A 24,445-nucleotide genomic window follows, 5' to 3' on the forward strand; every position below is an offset into this window, starting at 1 on the left:
GGAGCGGGTTTTCCACGGCTTCTGAGTGCTTGCATTTCGCTTATCTAATCATCTCGGTCGAGTGGCACTTGTAAGAAGTTCAAACAATAATTTTCTCGGCAGTTACGAGTCAGAGAAGAGATGCTGTATCGAGAATCTTCGTTCCGAATCGATTGATGATCGAGTTGAATTTGAGCAAATTTCAACATAAAATTCAGAAGATTTGCTGTCGAATTTTTAGATAGTGACAGATTTATTTCTTAGTGGAAGAAATCGATTCTGCTACTAACAGTGCAAGTCAAAAGTCAAAATCACAAAATTCCGTCAGATACATATATAAACATGTGACCAGAAAGAAATTTTTTACAATTCAAAGTCTTTATCATCTCATCATCTCATCATCTCATGTCGCGCTGCATTCCATTGAGTCTCGCGTCGTTACCGATTGGTCCTCGAACTCAAGCACGAATTAACGGGCCGGAATGTCAAGTTCAACATACTGGAATCGGAAGCGCGTAAGACAGAACACAGATATCGCTTTGTAACGGCACATAGCCGCAACGTCAAAGAGCGTGACCCGAGCTTAAGATGCGGGGATCACGAATGAGAGACCAGCTTCCGTAGTCGACTCTCAAGAGCGCTTCTCTAATATCATATTCAATTCTGTTCCACGGCGCTTGGTAAATCGCTCTAATATGTATTCAGAGCGGTTTTGAATAGAGAATCTATTTCGGCGCGCGTATAACCAGACCGTGCTTCCAATATACGTCGTGCGGAACTGGCATTGAGGATTTCAGCGGATCCATGAACTCGTAGAATTTCGCTGCGCTTAATAAGCGCCTCCTCCTCGGTAACGGTGGCAAGATATCCTCGGATTAAACGTTGATCGTCGCTGTATCGTGACAGTTTCGGTTATCCGCGTCCGCCATGCGCCGTAATTGGCAGGACGATAAATTTTCAAGTGAATTAACGACGATCCCCGCTCCCTCTCCGCTCTTCTAATATTAGCTGCCGCGCGACGACACTGTTAGCATCCGGGGTGAGATGAGAAATAAGCGGATCCGTGAGGGATTAATGACAAACAAAGAGTTGTGCGAGGTGCGTCGAGAGACGGCAAACAAAGGGATGAAAATTCCAGCCGCAGACTAATCGCGTTACTCCGAAAGAAGCATACGAAAAGAGAAGAAGGGTCCGAGCAGAAGTCAGACGGTGCCGGCAATCCTCTGATCCTACTTGGGATTTCATTGTCTACCCTACTGCATTACCCTTAAAATTTCTTTGGCGCGCGTGTGCGTGCGTCCGTGTGCCACTCGTTGCGCCCCATGAAAAAGGAAGATTGCTCTTACCTGTAACAGAGATAAAGAAATCCCTTTCATAAATTTAAGACTCTAGATTAGATCAAATTTTATTTACTTCAAATGGTGATGTTCTTATAATTCCTCATATTTTTCGATCAAGTTAAATCGAGAAAGAATAATTACAACTATGTTATTGGATTGTAACATATATTCGTTCCGTTCGTTTAGTGTTTTCAATAATGAATACGTGTTACAACCCAATATAAAGATAAAACTTTATATTATATCTTTATGTAAAGATATAACTTTATGTTATATCTTTATGTCGTTATCTTTCTAACCATGCAGTTTAGAAAATTACAAAACACTTTGTAATAGCTCTTCGAACATGTCTTACTTCTAAATGTCACGATTCAGGTAAGGAATTCTTTAATTGATTTGTGATTACGTACGTCGATTTTCCGTGGGACGTTTCCGAGAATAAATAACTTCCTTCGTCTCTTCCCAGGGACGCAATAACGGGGACAGGAAAGTATAATTATCGGAATAGTCGGGCGCTAAATTGACACGCGTTCAAATTATCATCAAACGAAGGTCGAGCATCCCGCAGAGTGATCTTATTGTTAGTGTACCCTCTTCATTTACAAGGCCCCCGCCCAGCCACCTTCCTCTTTCTGGCAATTAATCTTCGCTCAATTGCTACAGTTAATTAATGACGTCGTGCACGAGCGCGAAACCCTCCACCACGCCACTTAGCTTATTGTCTTTCCGGTGAAATTATTCGGCAGTCATGAATCACTTCCTCCATACCCGTGTTACCCCCATCGCCATTATTAAGGCAGCTTAATGATGGCACGATTAAACTGATTAAGTTGGGTAGATTCGAGCGTTTGTACGTTTGAACCTCGATCGCACCTAGGAAAAACGTAGAGAGAGAGAGAGAAAGAGTCAAGGTACTAAACCGGTACGATGCAACTCATTACGTCGTAAATATGTAAATGATTAAGTCGCGAAACTCGCTACGATTTACCTGGATTTTTTCTAATTAAGCACCCCCCTTTCAGCAGCGGCGCGTAAAGGCGGCCCGCTTACATCGCGTCTCACGCGAAATTAACCGCGCTCCAGGGACTAAACTAATTTGTCCATAATCGAATATTCCGCGGTATATCGTGCAAGTTTAATTAAATGCGGACTGACCGGATGAGCCGACGCGCACCCCGCCCACCTATTTGCCCTTCTTGCCCACTCGTATCGGCGAGCGAATGCAATACGCTCGACGTTCGGAAACGGCGATAATTAATACAGGAATTTTTACGTCATGCGGCCAATTATGCGCCGTGATAATACGTAATAATACGTAATAATACGTACCCGTGTTTGATATCGAATTATCCATGTGCGCGCGCGCGTGCACTAATGGCAAATTATCCGTCGTGGTATTTCCGGTAATAGCCGGACAAACGCTTCCAAACAATAGAAAAATATCAATATACGTGCTACGTACATCCCACAAAATCTCATAAACGCAGCGTGGAGTGCTAAAAGTGCCTCCTGATAAATAACTGACGAGAGAGCGAAAGATAATGTGGCACGCCGTTACGTGTTTAATTATCTGTCGGCTATTAGCGTGCATTAGTCGGCGCATTACGGTGTCTTAACGCTAATTTGCACGGCGCGGACGTATTAAACGGCAAAGGGACGACGACTGTTAACGCGCCGACAGAAATTACGGAGACAGGCGCGCACGCGGCAATACCCAGATACGTCCCGATAAAGTCAACTACGGAGCAGCCCAATCGACGATAAGCGCACCAACGTGCAAACTGCACGTGTGTGTTTTAGCTCATACGCGTGATCATCGCCAAGCGAATTGGTCGCCGGAAGAACGGCAGGGGGAGTTGTTCCTCCGTCCGTCCGTCCATCCATCCATCCACCCAGTCATCCCGCACCTCCATCCATCCATCTATCCATCCATCCGTTCGGCCGTCTATCAGTCTATCCGGCCTCCATCATGGCAATCCTACCTTCACCACCATAGAGGCGGCGGCGCACTCCCAGCACAATTTCCACCGATAATTAGATCACTACCATCGTGTTTCGCCGCGATGTACGCAGTGAAATTTATCGTTCAAGCGGCTAATGATCGTCGACAAAGCCGGCCGCTCGTCAGGAATTAAATTTACTTGAAACGGAAACAACGCGTGCGCGCTCGGGCGCAATTTAAACTAATGAAAAACGCCATCAAAGCTCATTTAAGTAGATTGAGGCTAGATTTTGGTACACGCTTCACATTAATTGGATCGGCAAGTTAATCGGCTTGTATTAAACTCTCAAGTAAAAGTCTGAAAATAACCCTTCAGCGATGAGGCATTCTAACTTGAATCGTTTTAAGGAAATATTTAAAATAATAAAATGAAAAAACATTTTATGACAAACCGCGCATACAATGCTACTAATCTACGATACAGCGATGAAGAGTCGCAACTGCAGTTTGCCGCGCTAACACGCAGAAAGGCAGGAAGAGACGACGAATGTGTACGCCGCGGAGTTGTTAAATCGATTTATCGGAAATGGGGCCTCGAACGTGGCAATTTCGCCGGTTTGACCATGAGCCAGGAAATTAAATGATCGGCCGATAAATTCATTAATCCCGCCGTTCGCACCCCCGCCATCGTCGCCGATCGGGCGCCGTTGTTTCTTACGATCGTTTCTCTCTTCCTTTCTTTTTTAATCGTCGATTTCACCGTGGTCCGTATCGTCGCGCTCGTTACACCGCCGCGAAACAATCGCTCGAAGGGCGGCCGCAATGGAAAGGCATCCCGCACAAGGCCGTATCGCTGCACTCTCTCGGAACGGGATAGGGAGTAAAAGTTCGAATTAATATCCGCCGTAAAACGCCGCCGGATATTTTCATTAACGGCCGGCCTCGGCCGCGTCGATTTCACGCCTCCGAGGCGCGAGAGAAACTTTGCGTGCAATGTGAGACCTACACGCGAGATGGGATACCGTCAAGCCCTTCGTGGTGCCATGGGGTGGGTCCGGTGAGTTTCGCGAACGGTGAATTTTCCTGGCGACATAAAGCTCGCGCGGTCGACTGCGGCGTGAATTTACGACACGACGCCGCTGGGAGCATGTCCAAAACGGGAGTTCGCGGTGGCGAGGAATATCGCCTGGAATCCGCCGGCGAGATACGTCTCGCGCTCGGCGCGTAACCGCGCCGAGATAAAAACGATGAATAATGCTCGCCGCGTATGCTGGCTCTAATCACTTCATCTCCTGGCGCGTGATAGCCGCGCGAAATTGCCGCGCGCTAAGTTACGTCGCGGTACGACAAAGAGATCGTCAGGGAAACAATAGAGTTCCTTGCGATATTGTATTTAATTCTGGACAGTCTCCATTGAGAGTCTGCAAAGGCGTTGCTCCGGTGTGCAGCAATTCTACAACGCTAGCTTTGGACGCTCGATTAGAACGCGATTGCAGAGATCTACAACGAATCCCGTCACGTCGCACTCACATTTATCTTTCCAAAGATACGATGCACTCGTGCGGTCGCATAAAATCCGCGCGCGGCGTGGCGATACCGAGCAGCGCGGAGGAGTCGAACTCACGCGCACGAGCCTCTCTGCGCTTTCCTCCCCTGCGGCTTCTCTTCTTCTCACCTGCGACGGCAAAAAGGCGAGGCCGCATTGCATCGTTAAATTGGCGCATCGAAAACAATCGAGCCATTCCTCGGCGGGGAGGAGAGAGGAGCAGGCAGGCGGAGAACAGGAACAAAAAGAAGAAGAACAGGACGGAGAGGCGAACAGGCGAGCACAGCGAGTGCAAGACTCACCGAGGCCGTCTCGTTGCGCTTTATAGCCGCGCTTGACCACGAGAAGAGAAAAACGTCTCAGGGCCGACCGGTCCTTCGCTCTTTCCTCCCGATCCGCGTTCCGCGCTCGAGCCCTCCGCCGTGGCTGCTCGCCCTCTTCTTCTTCTTCATCCTCCTATTTCTCCTCTTGAATGAGCATTTATTATTGGGCAAGACCGTGTGGCAGCTTGCCAGAGCGCGCGATCTTACACCGCGCCTTGTAAAACACCACTTCCATACGGCTGAAAAGCAATTTAATTCCCTCGTTTCTCTATTCCTCGCGAACCGCCACCACCCTTTCTCTCGTTGCTCCGATCTTCCCCTCGTACCTTCGTATCCGACGCTCGCCCTCGCCCCCACAACCGGCTGGCCCTCTCCTCCTCCTCCTCCTTCGTCGCACGCGACGGGTATTATTAATCTCGGCCATACAATGTAACATTGTGCGCTGGGCATCGTTCAATTAATTCGAAATGTGTGTACGCAAACGGCAGATTGGAAACGAGGAGGCTCCGAGAATGCCAGGGAACAGCGCTAAGAGGATTGCGAGGGGGTCCAATCCGATCCAGAGGGAATTGAAATATCGATACTGAATGGAACGCTCGATAAACTAAGAAAGGATATCCACTCGGCGATAATAATGCTTTCCTCTGTGCGTCCAAAGTTGATGATTATTTATGCAGGACGTTCAAACGTGCGCTTCGAGCGCTAAACGCTTTACGAAGGGGATACCTTCCGCATTCGAGAGTGCCGGGGTTTTGACGAGCGGAACAGGACACAGCTCGAATGCGAAAAAACAAACGGAAGGGTCGCGCGAATCCGGGGGAATTCGCGGCCCGGAAAAGTTCCATTCTAATATTTGTATTGAGCACGCGTTGAATTGGAAATTTGTGTAAATCGCACGAGCGCTGCCGAACGATGCATTTAGATATGGCGCGGATTCTGCAGAACGCCATCGATTTATGTTCAAAATGACTTTGCATGCGTCACGGTTGAATAACAAAACATTGAAAGCTCGCCTATCAAAAATCAATCGAAACAGCAATTAATAAGATATAGGAGAGCAGAGAACGATTTAACAGGACGTACTGATCTTTAGTAAAAAATTTAATCAATTATATTATTAGATTCAGAAAGCTACTTCAATCTTCATTGTCGAGCCGATTCAACCAAATGAAATTATGAAAATAGAGCTTGAACAGATATCTAATATTAAAAAAAAACAACAATGATATTTGTATTGAGAGACTACATTACAATTTGATGAAGCACACTGTTATGAGGATTATTAAATGTTTTCCGATAGAACTCGCCGTTTATAACCTGCACTTTATCAGAAGAAGCATCGAAAATCACGTCAACCTAATTTGTATGCTCGGTCGGATTTCCGTCGATCGCCTCTCGGGGTGCGGACAGATCGCAGCGGCACGTGACGAAGGCCCGGCACGTTCGCAAAGCAACATCGTGTGCCGTCGAGGCGTTTAAAGTGCCATTAACTGCACGCTGCCGGGGATCACGAGGAGGCGGCTGGTGGCGGTGGTGGTCCCGGGGAAAAGAGGGGAGAGTAGTAGCGCACCCCGGGCGCCGAATTCAAGATACGCCCCGTCTGCGCGACGGGGTGGAAATCTCCCGGGGGACGCTACAAGCGCGGTGCAGTATTTCCGGTACAACGAACTAGTCAAATATACAAACATATTGAAATATTCCGGCGCGTCTCGCAGTCCGCGAATAATGCCGGGCACACCGACGGCTTCGTTCCGATACGCATGCAGACTGCAGGAAATTCAACAATATTCCGACGTTATATTCTGAAGACTCAAAGACGCGTGGCGCACGGGAGGTGCGGAGGCAGCGCATATTTGTGATGCGATGCAGCTCGACAGACACATTTATTGATACCATAAATTTATCCTTTTAAATACATAGAAATATATTTTGTTGCGTTAAATCGACGCAAGGTATTAATTTAATTTCACGTATAAAAAGATCGAACTCAACAATTGCGGTAAGACGAATCATCGTCAGATCGAAGGAAAACACGTGAGATCGCAGAGAGATCACTTGAAAAGAGAAAAGGGAGATCAACTGTATCTCGCACACTGGCGCAAGTCTGCGTGGAATATCCGGCGATATTCACGTCTCTTACAACGTGCGTATTTTTGGGCGCACATGCTACGGGATCACAGAAGGGAGTAAATACGCGACACCGGTCTTTCCGTTTTCCGCAGAGACGGAAAAAAAACGCATGCGAACGACGTCGCGAGCGGCGGTACGCGTGTGCGTACACGTGTGGATACGTCGTGTTCCCCGCGCGAGAGGAGACATCGAGAGTCGTGTGTGCGCACCACTTGACAATACGGAGTCGCGGCGAGCAAAAAAGACAAAAAAGAGTATGAACGAACGAACGAACGGGGAAACGAACAGGCGGACGAACGGAGGATGTACGATCTTCCGTTCCCTGTTCCTTCTCTCCGCTTTTTATTCGACGCGATCTTCGCGCGGCTCCGCTCCGGCTCACAATGCTCACGGTGCTTTCTCCCCCCTGAGATACGATAACTCGTTGCGAACCAGTTCCGGATTACGTCTCTTATAATATCCACTCGGAAAGCTCGGTCGGTCCACTCTGACTGAACTGACAATGAGAGAAAACAGGAAATCGAAACCTGTGCGTTTCTTGTCTCACAATAATGCCGTAAATAATGTTCTAATAGTGCAGCATGAATCAGAAAAGGCAATCGCGATTAATGATACACAAGCAAGCAAGCGTTATTATCACACTATGACGATTACATTCAACCGGATGTTCAGGTTCATCATCGAAATATAATATATAATATTTTAATGACCAATTGATCTGCAGTGAACATTTCGATCGTAATAGCCGATACAAAACATCACGAGAGCGAAGGGTGGAACTATTTGGCACAGGCGAGGCGTCGGGTTGTCGCAGCGAGGAAATGAATTTTTTAATCAAAGTCCGCGAGATCCGGTGGAGCGAGATGTATATCGATCAGAATGCGCGAAGCGGGGTTGATCCGCTCGCGTCACACCGCGGCTGTTCCAAGTTAGACGGGGAGATATCTCTTTCTCCCCGGGAGGAAGGGTGGAATGGGGAGAGCACTCGTCGACTGGATATCCCTGTGTGCGCGACATCTACGAGCCGCGGTAGGCGGAGTGAGGGAGGAAGGGGTGCAGACCCAGCGTGAAATCATTTGTCCGGGACGAGCCCCGGCGCGAAACGCCCGCAAATTGAATAGCTGGCGGAAATACCGGCGGAACGAACCAACGAATAACCCGTCGCGCGCGCGCCACCCCCGGACCGCGCCACCCCCGCGCACTCGCGCATATCCGCCCCGGTCTCTGCCTGATTTATTAGAAGCCAACCGTCAAAGAAAACGGCACCGCCTCTGGTTGGATTACCGCGTGGCGCCGCCGCCGTCGGAAAATTTGCGCCAGAAGTAAGATTCCCATTACAGGAATTCACGAATCGTGGTGCCCCGGGACAATCTGCGCCCGGGAGAATAGGTAGGTACCCCAGGGGCAAGCAGCAAAATGATAAATGACCAGTTGAATTTTCCCGATTGAGTCGAAAGAGTTACAATCGAGGTAATATTTGAATTAGCATCGTACGTTTGATCGGTGAAAAGATTGAAATTGGCCGGCCCGAAAAATTAATTTAACGTAAAACAAACGAGTTAACCGAAAGGATATAAAGCCGTGTTCGAAAAGCCAGCCAATAGAGATCGCGTGTCCACGTTAGCGAAATAAAATTAATCGTTTCCCTCATATAGATCGATAATCGCCGGCGCAACGCGCGCTCGCACGCTTACCTACTTAATTTAATAGAGCGAGTTCTTCCACGTCGTGAACGCTGAAATTAATGTAAGCATCGCGACACCCGAGCCAATACGACGATATTAATGAAACGTCAGTCACGTCGCGCGTCCCATCGTGTCCGATATCACGAAGGACAGGTCGGCGAGGAGAGACAGAGACGGGGAAGGAGGGACAGAGGTCGCGGTTGCCGGTCACGCGATAAAATAATTAAAACGACCCACCTCCACTCTTCGGCCTCGCGTTGGTGGTGAAAAGGTAATTATTATTCCCGCGGTGAGTGTACAGGCAGCGGTGACGGCAGCGGCGGAAGGGTGCCACGTAGGAAACGACGGAGCGAGAAGAAAAGCCGGAAGGGGGAAGAAAATTGAATACAATGAGCACAACCAGCCGGTGCCGAAGGTAAAGAGCGGAAAAGCGACGTCGATCGGACAAAAGCGACGTGCGAGGGTGGAAAATTGAATACAGCGCGCAGTTCGCGGTCACACTGTCTGCGATCGTCTTAGCGAGATCGCGCCTTTTTTTCTTCTCTTTCGTCAAAAATAAAGGGGAGACAAGTATCGCAGGTGAAATAAACGAGAACGAGAATCTGAAGAAAATTATACGAACGTGGGAGATTCCAAGAGAGAACGAGCTGCTGAAGGGAGAATATTTAGGTGGCGGTGTGGCACGGACGCTCGGTAATTATTTCACGACAGATTATAAAAACCCGAAGAACGACAAGAACCGTGAAAAAATGGAGAGTGAAATGGAGGAGGAGGTAGAGAAAGAAGGAAAGAGCAAGGGAGAGTCCGAGAAGAGCGGCAAAATGGCGAAAAAGGAAATGAAAATGAAGCGGGCACAGTGGCCAGCGAGGTATAAAAAAGACGACGAAAGAAAGGGCTTAATACCGCGTAACGTAATTTAAAAGTGTAATTGCTCTTGTCAGACTCGACGCTGAAGAGGACAGCCACGAGAGAGCGAAGAGCTGCGCGAAATGGAAAAACGGATACAAATGAAAGGAGGGAAAATTAGAATAGGGAAATGAAGGCGGAAGAATGAATATAGTTTGAACGCAACAGAGTTTTAGCAAGGCAGCACGAAATGGTAAAAGTGAAACAGACAATGAGAGAACGGATACCGGACGTATTGGGAACAACGGCAAGCAAGAAGAACGAGACTGACGAGAACAGAGGACAGGGAGAACATTAATGAAAGTTAAAGTAAGAATTTAATATCGTATAATGTAATTAACCCGGCGCAATTATATTCATCACTCGACGCGATATAGGACGGACAATTAACGATGACAGGAGGGTAAACTTTTTGAAGGGAATGCGAGAGAGAATGTCAGTAAGCGAGAGACTGATCACTGCTACATAGTAGCATCTCACTTCGTAAAAATTTACGGCATCTGCAACGTTACACATGAACGTCACATTTTTATCGCTGACCATGGCTTAATGTCGCAAATCTTTATGCTTCATGAATTTTTGATATTTCATGAAACGGGATACGAAATCGGAGAGCCTGAACGAGGAATACGGACGAAGATAATAGAAAAAAAAGGAAGAAGAGAAAAACGATAGCCGAGTCGAGTTGGCGAAGTATCCGGAAAAATTCAGGAAAGCACGGAGGTGGAAGAGGACAGACGGAGGATGAGTCGGGTGGCCAGGAAGGAACGCGGAAAAAAACGAACACAGGAACAAACGAACGAACGAATGAACGAACGAACGAACGAATGTACGAACGGGGGAAGGAAAGGGCTTAATATCGTGTAACGTAATTTAAAAGTGTAATTGCTCTTGTCATGCCGGACGCTGAGGAGAGGAGAAGAGAATGAGCGAGCGACAATGAGTCTCGAGGCCGGTCGCGAGCGGTGGCGGCGGCGGCGCGAGCGCTTACGTTACCGGGAGCGTAATAAGTTTTCATGCAAAACGAACGTTGGATTATCCAACCGTGAATGTGCGCGGGAATTATATTTCACAGGAGGAAGCAGACTGTTACTGCTTCTATCTGCGTCCTTCCACGACGCGCTCGGTTCCTCTCGCGGACTCGCTCGTCATAAATTACACGGACAAGCCGGGGCCACGGCCAGGATTTAGCAGTCTCCTATAGCCAGCGCTAGTACCTTTCCGCCCTATCTCGTTCCATCTCGTTCCGTCCCGTTCCGCCCTCTCTCGTTCCCCGCCTCACCCCTGGTCATCCACCGCCGTCTCGCGTTCTCCGCCAGTCCGTTGGCTGCAGGTGAGCCAACGTACCTGTCGACCGTAAGGGACGGTTCTGTACGGACCAGAGATTACGGACAATCCGACCGAATCGTGATTCTCACGCGAGGCTGCCGGGGAGGAAACCGCCGCCCGACCAAAATTGAATCGCATCCTAACGAAGTTGCCTTTGCAAAGGGAGAGACAGAGACAGAGAGGGGAGAAAGGAGAGGATAGCCGGAGAAAGAGATAGGGAGAGAGAAAGCGCGAAGCGACTTAAGTAAGCCGCATGTTCAGCCGCGACGTAATAATCTCGGACGCGTTACTTCTGCTCTCGTTACTTTTAATTAGCCAAGACCCTCCTTTTATCACAGAAGGGACGACGTGAAGTTAACAACGCGCCGAGGCGGTCATTAAGAAAATTGACGTGGTCAGGCGTCACTGTTTAATCATCGAAGACGGGCTATTCGACGAAGTATTATTCCTGAGATAATGATACCTGTACTGCGCAAAAAGAGATGGTTACACAATTCGCCAAAATTTATCTCTTCGACATCAAAACCCATTGTAAAAATTTCTTGTAAGGAATGCAATAAGAAAAGTATTGTCTCGTGAAGTTTAATCTAGATTATCGAAAAAACTTGGATATATAATATCAAGAGTAAAGAGAGATAATCTATTTTGTGCACCATAAAGTTAGCAGAGACTTTAGCAGAGAATATATATAAAAATATGACATTCGTAGTTGAATATTCATGACAAAATATCTCGACGATATGACAATCCCTGTGGTACCGGAGCACTCTGTCATCCCTTGAGTGAATACGTGGTACGAGTGTAATTTCACATGCCCGTCCGCTGTCATAACTACGAAGCAAGACGCAGGAAGTAATCTCGGTTCACGTCTGGGCGACGCGTTAAATATCCACTAATCAACGCGGAGGACAGCGGGCGCGGTCACTACTTCCGCTCCGTTGCTCTCGGTCGATTTATCCTAAAAGCTTGACCCGTCCCATCTCTCCGGTATTTCCCCTCGGGGGACGTCGCGAGGATTTGCCAAGAGATGCGTGCGAGTATGTCCGACGCCGAGCGTCGCGGCGCGGCGCGACCGCTCTTTCCCACCCTCTCCACCGAAAACTCTATCGGTGTGGAACTCGTATCGCCGTCGAGCGGACGGGCGAGTGGATTGAACGCGAGACCGTTGTCGGAATCCGGGGTTGAGGGGCGTAGAAACGGCGAATCGAGACAGGTGGGGTGAACGATCTTCCGCCCTCCGTCGCGGGAGACGAATTTGCAGGAGGAAGGAGGCAACGAGGCGCGCGCGAGACGAAGACAAAGCGAGGGGTGGAGGAGGGCGCGTTCTCGCCGGGAAAGGGGTGAAGAGACCCGAGTCCCGGGACTCCGCGAGGGAGAAGCCCGTGGGATAGACAGGACCAAACAAAACAGAGCGCGAAGGATCGACGAGCCGTGGGAAAGAGAGAATGAGGAGGAACCAGGGCGAGAAAGACGAAGAGACCTGAAAGTGGGGAAGAGCAAGAGGGATGTTGGGTGGCGACCGGGAGACGCGGAAGGAGAAGGCAAAGAGCGGGTCGCCCGAGGCTCCCGCGGGAGCGAGACGAGAAGCTGGAATCCGTGATGGGACGAGGTGAGACATATGAAACGGACGTGAACTTTGAGCGGCGCGCCGCGAGAGGTGTATCCGCCGCTGGTGGTGGAAACCAGCCGTCCCGGTGGTGGTGAACGGTAGAGAGGGGGTCGAAGGCGGCGGCTCCAGACTCGAGACCCAGGTCGATATCAGCCTCGAGCAAACCAGACATCTACCGACCATTCGCAAAACATTCACCTCAAGTGTCCCCGGCGGTGCCCCCCTTTCCTCCCTCTTAGTCCTCCGCTGCTCGCTGCAATGCGGGCTCTCCTACGACCAAGGGGTGTGTAGCCATTCTAGTCATCCCTCTCGCGTGCTCGCTCACTTTCCGTCATTCGCGCCTCGTCTTGCCGGCCGGCCGGCGCGACACGAGAATCATATTAAGGATACCGCGGTCTTTGATCCGCAGGATTCGGCTGCGACGATCGACGATTCCTGGAGGACGGGATACTTCGACGCGACGAGCCGTGAAAATGTTTCCACGTTGTCCGGCTGCTCGTGCTGTAGTACTTGGCGATAAACGCGCGCGTCGAGCGACAAATCGAATCGCTTCGCGCCGAATTTCGACTGTTCAATGGCTCGGAAGCAGCTGGCGTCGGGAAGCCGAATTACTTCGGGCACACAAATTACACGCCCGATCGTAACAGCGCTTTAACTCACTTCTTCGGGAACACCAGAGAATAAATTCAATTCAATTTCTCGCATCGTGTAAGATTACGAGATGAAATTTTTAGAAAGACACATTGTGGACCATCGCAGCATCGCCGAACTGTTACAAATCGGAAACATCGCGTCAGAGGTAACAAACGAGATGTAAATACCATTTCAAGATTTCGCGATGCAACGTCGCTCTATCTGCTGACGCAGACGCGGTCGCGGGATATTCGTCATAGACAAAGTGCCATCGATCGTCCAGTGAGCAACGACCGGTATCTCGATCGTAATCGACGGTAACGGATACACCGCGGGCATCAGGCACGATATTATCCCTCGAATCGTTGCGAGTCGCGCTGTCAAGTTGCATTTTCTTTCGCTGGCCGCGGCGTTTTACATCGCGTGAGCAACGAGCCGCGCGCGCGGTCTTATTCACCGCGGTCGCATTAACGTTCATAAACTTTGAACGTACCCGATGCCATATTTCAACTTAATGAGCGCAATAAATTTATACGTCGCGGTAGACTGGCAGGGAGACAGGGAGATTGAACGAGCGCGAGAGGCGGGGGAGGGAAGGAGGAACGCAGGGTGGATTGCAGCGAGAGACGAGAAGCAGGGCAGGAAAGAGAGAGAGAAAGAGAGAAAGCGAGCGCGGAGAACGCGAGAAGGTGGAGGTGAAACAGAGAAGTCCGGAGCTACGGCAGACGGAAAGGGAGGAAGCGTAGGGAAGAGAGGACGTTATAAGAGAGGAGGAGAGAATACACAAGCGACCGATACCCCGGTTTTTATTAATAGAAATTCAATTTGAGCGGAGCAAGCCCGGCAATTCTGAGGAAATCGAATTACCTCGGTATTATCGGGAGTGCACGATATCCGCGCGCGGCTTATATATATACATATATGTGTATATATATATATATGTTATATATACACACACACACACACACACGTACCATATTCACATATATACCTATACCTCTATCCGCGAATTTTGCACATCGAGCGCGACTGCAACGAACGCGCGAGATCGCGATATCTCGCGGGTAATCAAAATAGCGGAGAAAATTGCATTCCGCGCGTTTATACGTCTCTACGATGGGGAGCTCGTTTCGCTTTGGAAATTCGAAGCGCTCGTTATCGCGAATGTAATCGGGCGCAGTTTTCAAAAGGCTCGGTAAGCACCTGTCACCATGCCTGCCGCGACACGACACGATTGATGCGGTAATTCGCGGTATAAAGTATTGTACACGGTAGCAAACGAGTACTTATCGAATATACGATAAGTACTCGTATCGAATATACGTCGCCTTGTACGAGCCTCACCTATTCTCTCGATTGGCGACCGAGAAATCTGAAAATAAGGGATGAATCTTAGGAGGATGCAGGCGAATAAAACGAACGAGGAGTAAAACGGCAGATTCCGGACGAACGCTCTTTGGCGCATTACGTTGCGCGTGTCGGACTTCCTCTGGAGGATCACAGCTTGGCACGATTTCGCCCTTCCTTCCTTTCGGTCCCGGACCGTTTGGCAATTACAAAAGGGAGCCCGAAATTCCGTCCTGCCCACGATCTTGGACTCGTTTCTTTTCCTCGACGAAACTTTGAGGTTCGCCAGAGTGCGAGCCGAGACATCGTGCGAGATTACTTTCTTTGTAAGACCGAAGTTTTCTCCGGCGATGGCCCAAGTCGATTACAAAGAACATCTTTGGTAGGGTGCAATCTTTGTCGGGTCCTCCACTGCCGTCCTATCCGCGAAATTCATACTTTGTACATTGCTGGTGCAATCTCTCTTTTGTGCCATGAAATCGGCATGTTTGCGGGCGCGTCGGAAATCGAGGAGGAAACTAATTGAAAAGATGAGGAATTAATATCCGTCGAGGATACAACGTTGCAAGCGTTCGCGTAATTCCGCGTAGTTTATGGACCGCGTTGAATCTCATCGTAAAAGAGATTTACATCGCGCGAGATACCACTGTTATTGTTCCCGTTTTAACACCGGGAAATTTTTATCCAGTCCAGTAAATATAAGGACTCGTTAAATCTTCAACGTAGATACATGCACGTTTCTACGGAAGAATATGAAATCAAGTCTCAAATTTCTTGTAATACGGCTAGATGATTAACGAATAAGGACTCTGAAAAATGAATCTAGTTAAAGAGGAGAACGAGACGCAGTGAACGGTTCGAGAAGCGTGAACAGGGCTTTTATCGAGATTTTTCCCAAGCGGAGCTAACTGCTGTTTAATCGTGAATCAAAAATGCGAACCCGAGAGAAAACAGCACGGAGGTGCGCGGTAGAAAGAGAAGATGCAAATTCATTAAGGCAAATTACTTTACGCATGGGCTTAAGCGCGACGAGCTCGGTGTAATAAAAGGGTACCTCGCTTACCCTTTGTTAACGTCACGGTGCAACTCGTGCGCGAGCTTAAGCGCTCGCCTAATACATCCGTCGAGAGACACACCCGAGTCATCCCGCCGTTCCTGAAAGCGATAATGGATAGCGACAACTCCATAAACCAACGCCTCGGAAAGCACAGCCGCGAGCAGAGCAGAGACTCGTGGCAGACGAGCGCATTACGGTAACTTCTAAGCGGCGAAATATCATTACACCGGAGACGATAAAGAGCATGGTACATTGCCAAAAATTGTGACACTCGTAACACCGAATCGCTGCACGGTCATCTCTCTCTTCGTGACATAACGACGCGCGATTAGATGCCACTTAGAATCAGAATCGCGGAGTTGGCAGAAGGTCATCTTACCGTGATAAGTATCACTCTGACGATCTCGCGATTAACATGCCTTCTTCTTCACAAAGACGCGTTTCCACGTGCCGCTGAACCTGCACGCGGAGTTCACGGACACGACGAATGGCTCATTCGTGCGATCACGTTTGGAGGATACGGCCACGGGAAACCGGAGGAATCGCTCCCCGCGTCGGCGATTCTTCGCGCCGTTGTATACGCAACAATAGGCGGAAACGTCGGCAGTTACAAAAGGAGCATCGGGAGAAAAGGCAGAGAAAAGAAGGGAACCAGGCTGGCTGGCCGACGGTAGCGCGGGGGCGATAAAGAATCGTGCCAAATCAAAGATCCGTAGAGAGACGTTAAGGCTGCTGTCTCCGGCAGATGGTATAGACCGTGAGAGATCGCCCCGATAGTTACGGTGCCTGATTAATGCAGGTGGAGATACTCTCATGTACACGAGCGTGTGTGTGTGTATGTGCGAGTTGCTCGTAAATGCGCCAGGAGCGAGTCGCCTGAGAAAGACGTTATATCGAGGCTCGTATCGCGAGACCGATCCATTATCGCGACGTGTTCCGACACTACCTGCCCTGCGTCGGGTCCGCGTCGAACGTGTCGTGTCTGCTCTCTTGCCGTAATATTTTGTCGATAATAAGACGTATGTACATACCGCGGAGGAAGAGACAACGTCGAGGGTATATTTATTCATTAACGCCATGTCATTTACCCGAGACACGATGGAATCTTCCCAGGTAATTTTGCGTGTTACTCCGAACAGAAAGCTCAACCTTGTAATCAGCGTACATTGGTCAAACGATAATCACTGTTTATCGAAATACACAACGCATTATTTTCCCGGAGATAAAATCGGAGTAAGCAGCAAGGAGATGCAATAAAGCGAAGAATGTATTTGTAATAATATTTATTCGTGAGTATCAGTAAGATAATTTTCTTGGTACAATTTCGTCTTGATTAAATTTCGCACCTGCATCTTCCCTGCAGTGTTATCTGCACTACTATAGCTGCAGCTACTTATTATTCGCCCGAGTGCGCAGTGTCGTTCCAACTGTCGGATCTGGTGCACCAAGGCACCTCGGCAAAAAAGCGCGTGTAGCGTGGGAGGCCCATGACGGGACCATGAGCGATGTTGCTCGATTACCATAATAATCTCGTGTCGCCGTGTTCGCCGCGTGTTGCGACTCGAACGGCCGGCTGCCGCGAACGAGCGAGACGTACTTTGAGATGCGGTCGAGATGCAGCGCCAAGTGTCCCGGCACCGTGCCGATTTCGCTCGACGATCCACGTGTACCTCTCTCTCATCCAGACTCCTCTTTTCTTGCGCGAGATGGACGAGCACTCGAGGAGCAGTATTGTCCAGCCGGGTTTGTTGCATTGTACCAACGCGATAGTGCCGTTGCAACCATCTGCTCGCCGACGAGTGCCGGAAGATAGAGCCCGTTCTGCTGGCGCGAGGCATCTTGGAGGAGAATCCATCCAAGATATCCTGACACGATCGTTATTATCTCTATCCTTCGAAGGGAACGTGGCACGCTGGTCTCGAAAAATTCGCGCAACATTTTATTGGCATTTATTAGGCCCCAATCTCACGTTCTCTCTGCGTGCACTTAGTAGTTCGTGATGCTCGAAACCGGTACGGAAAGAATTAATATCTCGCGATTGCCTATTTGATGATTTCATGTACTCGAGAAGCGCGCGCATGCATATTTATGTTTTCCATATTTTTTGCTCGGGATACGAGCAGCGATAATGCTGCTCGATGATCGCAATTATCCTTCTCCGGAAGAATCATCCACGTGATTCGTGTGCGACGCGTACGACGGCACTTGTCAACGCTAATCATAAGCCGTGTCCGATAAACCCGACGCGATACGTATCGTATCCGTGTTGCGGTGTTAGAGATATGCAAATGATTATTAATTATTAGCACGTTGATCGTTATGTCGTCAACACGACGGACCGGATCGACGATATCTACTACGGCCTGGGTTTCTCTCCCTCTGTCTCTACACTGATCGGTGAAACATGATAAACTTTAATTAGGGAACGTATTAACGCACCGACGGTGCACCGGGTATAGGACGACGAGCAGCAGCGACTGAGTGAGTGGTTAGCAAGCAGGTGCACAGATAATTATACGTTTTCCTCGTATATCGTCGCATGCTACCGGAATAATTAAGCAAAACTGATGAGCGTCTTCTCTCTCTCTCCCTCTCTCTCCCCTTCTTCCTCTTTCTGTTTCTTCCTTACAACGTCGTCTTCTTCCGTCATCCACGGGAGAGCACGGCGAATGTCCGGTACCTTCCTGAATCTTTAATTCACGCGCGGAAGCCCGGCACGAAATTAAGCTTATTATAGCCTTTTATTCCTCCCCTCGACCTCGCCCCGAGGAACCGGTGCGCGCAATCAACCCCGCGAATCACGGAAGCGCGACTGTGACCGATGATCGATCGTAAAACGAGGATGATCGGGCTCATCGATGGTACAACGATAAAGGCAAATGTCGAGGCTGAACGAGCATCGTTTTTAGATATTGCACACCGTAAACGTAACGCAGGCAGGCCACCCCTTATTCGCAACTGCATGGTGCACATGTGCGCGCACATGCACACATTTCACTTCGGGGAGGCGGGGAAACAATGGTTACGTGCCCGGAGCGCGATATTTCTTAATAAGCCGCGATCGTTGGCACGCACGATTGCGATATTTCTTCGAGATCGTTGGCGCGAGCCGAGATACGTGCCGCCGCGTACTCTCGCGAGTGCACCATAAATATCTAAATAGCGGAAGTAAGAAAAATTACGTATTTACGGCGGCGAGCGCAGCAGAAATAGCGCCGAAACGCTCGATTGTGTTTCGTTCTGCGGCGATGTTTTGTGAAGAGTACGATTTTCCGGAACGGTTCCACGTACGTGATTCATCGTCGTTTCGCCGAACGCGAGGAATACGAGAGAGCAGCGATGCTTAGACGAATCGGGAGAGCAAAGATCGCCAAGGAATGATAGCGCTTAATAAGACGCTGTTGTCAGAGCATAAGACAGCGCTATTTCTCCCTACTTTGTTGTAACGGCAAGTTAAATAGAAATAATAAAGTCTGCCCCGTCGTTTTAACAATTTTACATATTTCTGTGTCTTTAAAATCCTCATTCCACAAACGCATCTGATGCTCCTATAAGGAAATTGTCGTAAATGCATTTCTCGTTCCAATACAGATTTATGCAAATTTCTAGATACTATCATCGATATCTCCAATATTCGCGGTGGATTCGAGAAAGTATGAAACCAGTCTCCAGTAGGTAATAAAACGTTAAATGCGACAGAGAAATCTCAACGTGATCACAACCGGACACGTAAAGCTGTGATTAGCTTCTCGATACGTATCTCATAAACGAATGACGTAATAAACGCGTTGTCAAACGATACTCGGGGAGACACAACGTTTTCAACACTCGCATTTTAAGGCCATTTAAAAACCCAAAGAGGAGATAATATCGGTATTAAAGGATTCGAGTCTTAAATCACACGGACGTTACGAGCGAAACGGAATGTCTTCCCAGTTATGTTCTGATCGCAATAATCTCCATACATCGCATGTCTCATTCATCCGATCTCCAGAAATCATTTCTTTCCAGTCTCGTTTCAAACCGACTATTACCACCTAATCGATTCGAGAGAAGCTAAGATTGCGACGTCCCACTCCTCGGGAAAACGCCGTCGTTCGCACGCACAATGGCGATATTTTATTCCCGGTAAATCACGAGCTTCGCATGGATCGTGCGCACGGGCCAATTACGGGCGCACGATAAATAAATAAACGGTGCCTAACTGCCGGCGGCGATTAAACGCGATTATGCCCACGCTCGTAATGCCGCGCTGCAATATGCAGTCCTATTGGACTTTCACCATCGCGACACGTCGTTGAATAACTCTCCTTTGCATATGTGCAAACGTAAAAGGATGAGACGTAATGAAACGTTCCGAATAAACGCGCCACCGGCATCGCCTCTAAATGTTGCTCGTGCAACAATCTGTCTGATTACACGGTACTTCCGTATCGATTCATCGTCGTCGCGACGCCAGAAGATTTCTCCTCGTACTGCCTCGATTGCGAAATGTCGCGGCGAAACACTCATTTGTCACGGATTGAAAATGTTCTTTTCAATCCGAAACGTGAAGCGATTCTAATTGAGGTCCGAGAAACTCTTCTTTTCAGAGGATATGTGAAATATGTTACACGAATGAAAGAGATGGTTACTTTGAAATTTGCACATACGTTCGGTCTCATTAAATTGGAGAATCTTCCTTTTCTTCGAAGTTTTCAAATCTTCTAAACAGAGATGTCGCAAAGTTATTTCGCAATGAGCAAGTGGAATAAATGACGATAACGCAAACGATCGCGGAAATTTCTCATGTTACCATGATAAGTCTACATCCTAAGTGTCAGTTAAAATGTTTTCCTGCAATCATGCTTTATGATCTTTTTTCGTATAACAGAATCACGAATCTAAATGAAGGTATTTATTTAATTATAAATAATTTTATTTGGATTGAGCGTTTTTCAAACTTAATGAACATTTGAACGTAAGTGTCTTTTCACTGGTACTCACCTTGGGGTCAAAGTTGAAGACCTGTTCCGGTCTGAGCGGGCATTCGAGACCGCATTTGCAGGTTCCCACTGTCGTCAGATACTCCTTCAGTTGGTCCAGCGAACCCAGCGCCGTACTGCTTGGACTGGAATTAGAGAAATGAGGAGAATTATTCTCTAACTCTCTCGTAGTATTGCGCGCGGGTTAACGGCGTGCAAACAAAATATGACGCGTACGCGACGTGAATTGCGTAATGTTTGCCAAGCTTAGCGAACGCGTCTCGGTCGCGCCTTCTCCATACGATGCACTGCAACGACTGCATTTCCATTATTATCAACAATATACGTACTATTCGTGCAAATAACACGGCAACCGGCAACCGCGCGCTTCATAATTCATGAAATGCTCGCAATTCCTCGACGAGTTTCCTTCGCGAGCAATAATTCGTCGATTTTATATAATAGTTGTGTATCCGTTGCTTATCTACCGCCGCAATAGTTTAATTAGTTGGGGCAAGCCAAAGATCGCGAAACTACCGAGAGTGCATACGGAGCATAAAATTAGGTTTCGAGCGGGAGTCGCGGGCAAGGCTATAATTTGTAACATTTTATGTACTTCGGGCGTAGAATGCAGCTCACGAATTATGGATTTATTCCACTCTTGCTCGGATCTCCTCAATCGGAAATCCACTGCACCGTGATAATTTTACATTTCAATCTAAAGCGTGAATTTCGTGCATTCGGCCGCTCCGCCGGCGAAACAAATTACAGGTTGAACTACTTAATCGCGCCAGGCAGATGCTGCCGCCAGACATCTGCAAAAATTACCGTGAAATTCGAGGCGCATCAGATGCTACGCCACGATAAACGCAGTTGTCAATTCCACAAGTAAAAGAATGCAATTCAAAAGAAAAATCGTATGCGTCTGTAAACTGCAATTACGTTTTCGTTACGTTCAACAGAATTTGCTTTCCGTCAATCCTTTCTCGTGGATACATTAATAAACAATACTAAAAACTCGTGTGTCCAATGGGGTTAAATCATTCTCGAACCGTCCACTTGCTCAGTAATCTCAGTCTATCCAATCGAAACCGTATTAATCGAGGGTGCTCGCAAGAAAGGTATTCGAGGATATCGCCAGCAAAAAAGGTGTTCAAGGATGCCCCGTGCGCGCACGTAATCGGCTCCGTGATGAAAAGCGATCAAGGCTGAGGGGCCGCACTTCCAGAAGGGAGAAACACGAGGTAGGCGTATTACAATTTGGTCGAGCGTCTCCCTGCGAGAGACACGGAGCACGAGGGACGAGGGCGGGCATGGGGGACGGTTTATTAGTTAAGGATACTGCTCGTCCGCCGGCTATTCCGGACGAGCTCGGAACGAGCGGCCGACTCTCGACGATGTTTCAGGCTAAACCGAGGTAGGTGAAACCAGGCAGGGGTCTCGCCGCTTGTATATTGATTACCCGGCGGGGAGACAGAGAGAGGAGACTTTGTTTCGGGGTACTTTGCAGCTTCCTAAACTAATAACCGCGGGCGCCTCCGTCCCCAGCATTATAAACCCCGCGGGAAAAGGTGGGAGCCCAGCCCTCCGCCATCGTCCGCGGGAATGCTCGCGGCAATTATTTCTCGTGACAACAAGACGGATTCGCAAACCCGGCCCGGCGCTAATTTGCCGCCGGATTCGATTTGTTCACGGAGAAACGCCTCCTCTGCCAGGCCTCCGCACGAGGGAGTGAAGAATATTTTTATTCGATCTAACGGTTACCTTTAGATTCCCCCTTTTTTACAAAATATCAGTTTCTTGAGAAATATTTTAACGTATGTACAAATTGCTAACTATGTGCAATATTAGCGAGCTGTCTGACGAAAAAGATAAACTAAAAAATTTGAAATTGAGAAATCAGCAATCATGATCTTCGATCAACATTTAATTCGCACGAATAGATAGATCTCTGCGAATATAATCTACACTGAAGTCGCGTTCTCATAGGAAACATGAATTTGATCTCCTAATTGCGCTCGAATTTAACAGGCGAGGGAATACCACACAATAAAATAGCACTTTAACCGTGAAACTCGCTTTTAAACGCGCCGTTACCGTTATTACGCACCTACCCCGTAACCACAGAAAACGCACAATCCGAGGGACCGAATTCACGCGACTGGCAAAGGAATAAGCTCCGACGAGGACCGGTCGCAGATTTCGGTCCACCCGCTAACCGTGGGTTTTATCTCGTAAATAATGCAGTAACGCTTCCGCGCCTTGGCAAAGGCTGTTCTCCGTAACGCGGAGCGCTGCGCGGCGACCGAATCTCAATGTACAGTTGCACGATACCATAAATAAGGGCAGGCAGAGAGTCGGAAGGAGGGAAAGGGAGACCTCCTCCTATTTCTCCGTATTTCGCGCAAAGTGCGTTGGAATGCGTTGCCGGTAACGGAGACGAGAGAGACACCGAGTTACGCCGGATGAATTATGTCCGTTGGCGCGGGCTGGGCTAAGCCGCTTGTCCTCGTAAAGCACGCAGCCGCCGCCACCACCGTCCGCGAGAGACCGGTGTCAGCTTTTCCTCGTTTCACCCTTCTGCGCGCCCCTTTTCTCGGTCTTTTCCGCCGGCCACCACCGCGAAATCGCGTAATTATTCTTGTTTTCGAGGACGGCCGGCACCTGGTGCGACCGCGGGCGATTCTATTCCGGAAACACGACGAGTCCGACGAGCGAAGGGATAAAGGGTGAGTCGGCCTCCCCCGACTTGCGTTCTCCAACTGCATCTCTCCCAGCGGATACGCAAGAGTTTGGAACCGACGAAAATCGTGTAACAAAGCGCGTTCGGATTATTCGAATTTACGACACGCTCGGGGCTAACGAGAACCTCCCCTCGCTTTTCTTTTTATCGTGGAAATATCACGGGACGGTGAAGGGAAGGGGACGCGAATAAATGGCGAAACAAAAGTAATATCTGATGATTTAATTGAGTTAATTAACAAGCTGTTCCCGTTTCGAGCCATTGCTCATTCCGCCAATGAGAAGCGGTGCTGCGGCGACGCAGAGGTGGCAAATCAGCCACCGTGGAGATAAGTAGACTCGTTTACGGGGACGCGGCAATTGCCACCCTGGCTAAAGAGGCGCGTGCTCGCGCGTTATACCTGAAATATCAGCATCGCGTGGACCAGCATTGCAAAGACAGATGCGCAATTACGAGGGGTGCTTTTCGGGCTGCCGCTATCGCGCGGTGACGCAAACGACTGCCATTTTTACAGCGAATTAATAACTTCGTCGCGCGACGGAATTAATTTCTTAATTAGTGAGACACGTTTCTCAGAGCGTCGAGGTGCTTGCGATCGATCTCGAAAACTTTCCCTTGTTAACTAATTAGATTTTCGTTCCTTTAATCTTGTAACCAAGCTGTGGCATTAAAAAAGGTACATAAACAAATCATTAAGTCAACGAAACTAACATTTGCACGAAAGAATTGCTTACTCGAAACAAACCGATTAAGCAAATTACATAACTGATCGTGCAATAATAAATCGCGCTTGCTTTTTCGTTCTTAATTATCTCCAATTATCTGTGCATTTAGAATAACAAGATAGTTATCAGTGATTCGTTTTGTAATTCAGTTTTCCTCAATATATCCACAAATAGCGCCGCATTTGTA

The 24,445-nt window shown here is 48.5% G+C and overlaps 1 protein-coding gene across 3 annotated transcripts in view; it reads right to left on the bottom strand.

The window, feature by feature from the left end:
* The window catches only part of LOC105277415, a 205,561-nt gene that overhangs the window by 49,435 nt on the left and 131,681 nt on the right, over positions 1-24,445 (bottom strand). For all 3 annotated transcript variants that reach the window (XM_011335762.2, XM_011335761.2, XM_011335764.2), the window contains exon 2: positions 20,813-20,936. In XM_011335762.2, the coding sequence (XP_011334064.1) occupies positions 20,813-20,936 (124 nt within the window). The remainder of the gene's footprint in view (positions 1-20,812; positions 20,937-24,445) is intronic.

The sequence above is a fragment of the Ooceraea biroi genome, chromosome 3 (assembly GCF_003672135.1).
Source record: "Ooceraea biroi isolate clonal line C1 chromosome 3, Obir_v5.4, whole genome shotgun sequence".
Taxonomy (NCBI): domain Eukaryota; kingdom Metazoa; phylum Arthropoda; class Insecta; order Hymenoptera; family Formicidae; genus Ooceraea; species Ooceraea biroi.